Source organism: Schistocerca cancellata, chromosome 9, assembly GCF_023864275.1.
Source record: "Schistocerca cancellata isolate TAMUIC-IGC-003103 chromosome 9, iqSchCanc2.1, whole genome shotgun sequence".
NCBI lineage: Eukaryota > Metazoa > Arthropoda > Insecta > Orthoptera > Acrididae > Schistocerca > Schistocerca cancellata.
In genome coordinates, this window is record NC_064634.1 from 182,994,432 (window position 1) to 182,996,429 (window position 1,998).

Sequence of the window (1,998 nt, forward strand, 5' to 3'; positions counted from 1 at the left end):
TTAACCCATTATATCCCGAAATATTTTTTTTTCAGATTTTGATAAAACTTCATATTCTGAATGTTAATTTGTTATTGTGGCCTGAAATGTATACTTTTTTTAATGTATGATATATCATTTGGTGGGCAGTAAGGCATAGAATTCTTACCAGATTTTTATTACACTTAAAATGTTGAATTTTTCATGATTGTCATTCAATAACTCAGATTTTTTTAACTTCATTATTATTTATATTTTAAATATACATTATTTATTCACATGTTAAAGATATATGGTAAAAACAAATTGTTGAAGAAACAAGTAACTTTAATGTATTACATGAATAAAAAGACATTGCTATAATAGGAATGAATGACAAAAATGATGGTTTATCAGGAAACTGTCTTCTTAGTGCTGGTGATAGAAAATGAAACACCACTTCGAATGGAGTCCTACATTGCATTTTACACAATGGAATATTGTGCATTTCCCACACTGTCCACATCTTCTTTGTGTGCTCTGTTCATCAATCATATGTCCAGTATTATCAAATCTGATGTCTTCTTGCACCTGGGATAGAAATCGTGGTCTCACAGCTCTTGGCTTTTCAATGTTGGACGAGGTCAGGACTGAAAGCACTATACGTCTGGTAAATTCCAATAGGCTCATGTACTGTTATTTAGTTGCCTGTATAAGATCCACACATTCACAACAGCCCCAGTCAGGCATAACCTGATCAAACGCCAGTACCCTTTCTTTGATCTTTTTCGAATGTGGTATAAACTTTGTAGATTGTCAAAAAGGTCTACACCTCCCATGTGGCGAATATATTCCTGCACAAGAGAAGGCTGTGATATGGAAACCTTCTTTCTTGATCCTCTATTCCACCTCAAGCATGTACTCTCACCTTATACACCTACATCCTGTACATTTGTCCCCAAAGTCACGTGACTATTGTCATTCCATCTTACCAGTGTGACGCAACACACGAGTAGTACCTCTTGGTGTCTACTTTATATCTGGCATAGGTGCCTTCTCCAAGCGGTCATTTCTCAGGGTTCCTATGCATTTGATTCCATGTGAAGAAAAAGATTCAAGTAGGAGCAAAGAGTTAAAGTAATTATCAATGTACAGTCTGCTGTTCAGAGGGATGTAGCCCACACAAAGCTTTTCAACAACAGACTGCCCCAGTGTCTTCTGGGGATCTCTTTGACTTGCCCCAACATATGGCTCAAATTTGATGAGATATCCAGTAGATGTAGCTGACCACCACCATTTGAAACCATAGCGAATTGGCTTGCCCCTTATAAACTGTTTCATAAAGTGGTGTCCAGAATAAGGCTCCATGGCCTCATCCAAGAAGAAATTTTACCATAGAGGCGAACTTTGTAAACTTTATGTTCTTTTTCAATGTTGTTAATATCATTGACATGGAAGAATCTGTGAATTTTGTCAAAAGAATTTCTGGAGATTAGAAACAAGGGCATTGTTTGTGTCAGGTCGGGTCTCCCAGTACATACGTCTATGCCTGAGCTTACAATACCCAGATAAAAGCAAAATAACACTGTATTTGTAAATGTCATCATGACTTATTTGTATGTTGGGTCCGTTTTCAGCAGCATATTCCACTGTCTCTCTCATCAGAATCTCAACCAGATCATCATCAAAAACTGTACGAAAAAGGTCAACTGGAGTCGAATTTGATGTGCGGAGATGTTCTATTATATCAGGTGTAGTATCACGAGATAACTCAGATTTTTGTGATGAGTCTAATTTTTCTTCTATCCATTGTCCAGGATCGTGATTGTGATTTGGAACAGCAAGGATTTTGCTGCTGAGTAGATAAAGATCTTCAATAAGTCTGTCACTTTTTTACTACTCTTACCTGTGCAGTTTGGCCCAGAACCTTTTTCCCTAAATCAGCAACAGTGGCGGGTTGCCCTTCTGAATCACTAGCTGAGTCATCTTCATCACTGTCCTCACCATCATGTGGCGGAACAAGCAAAAATTCAAGTTCCT

General features: G+C 37.4%; 1 protein-coding gene across 1 annotated transcript; it reads right to left on the reverse strand.

Annotated features, from left to right (window-relative positions):
• Positions 1-250: 250 nt before the first annotated feature.
• LOC126101274 (piggyBac transposable element-derived protein 3-like) lies at positions 251-1,326 on the reverse strand. The gene is made up of 4 exons (XM_049911957.1): positions 992-1,326; positions 667-867; positions 448-625; positions 251-304 (listed from the first exon to the last, which is right to left on the reverse strand). Exons 1-4 carry the CDS (start codon positions 1,324-1,326, stop codon positions 251-253), a joined length of 768 nt encoding a protein of 255 aa, XP_049767914.1.
• Positions 1,327-1,998: the final 672 nt, after the last annotated feature.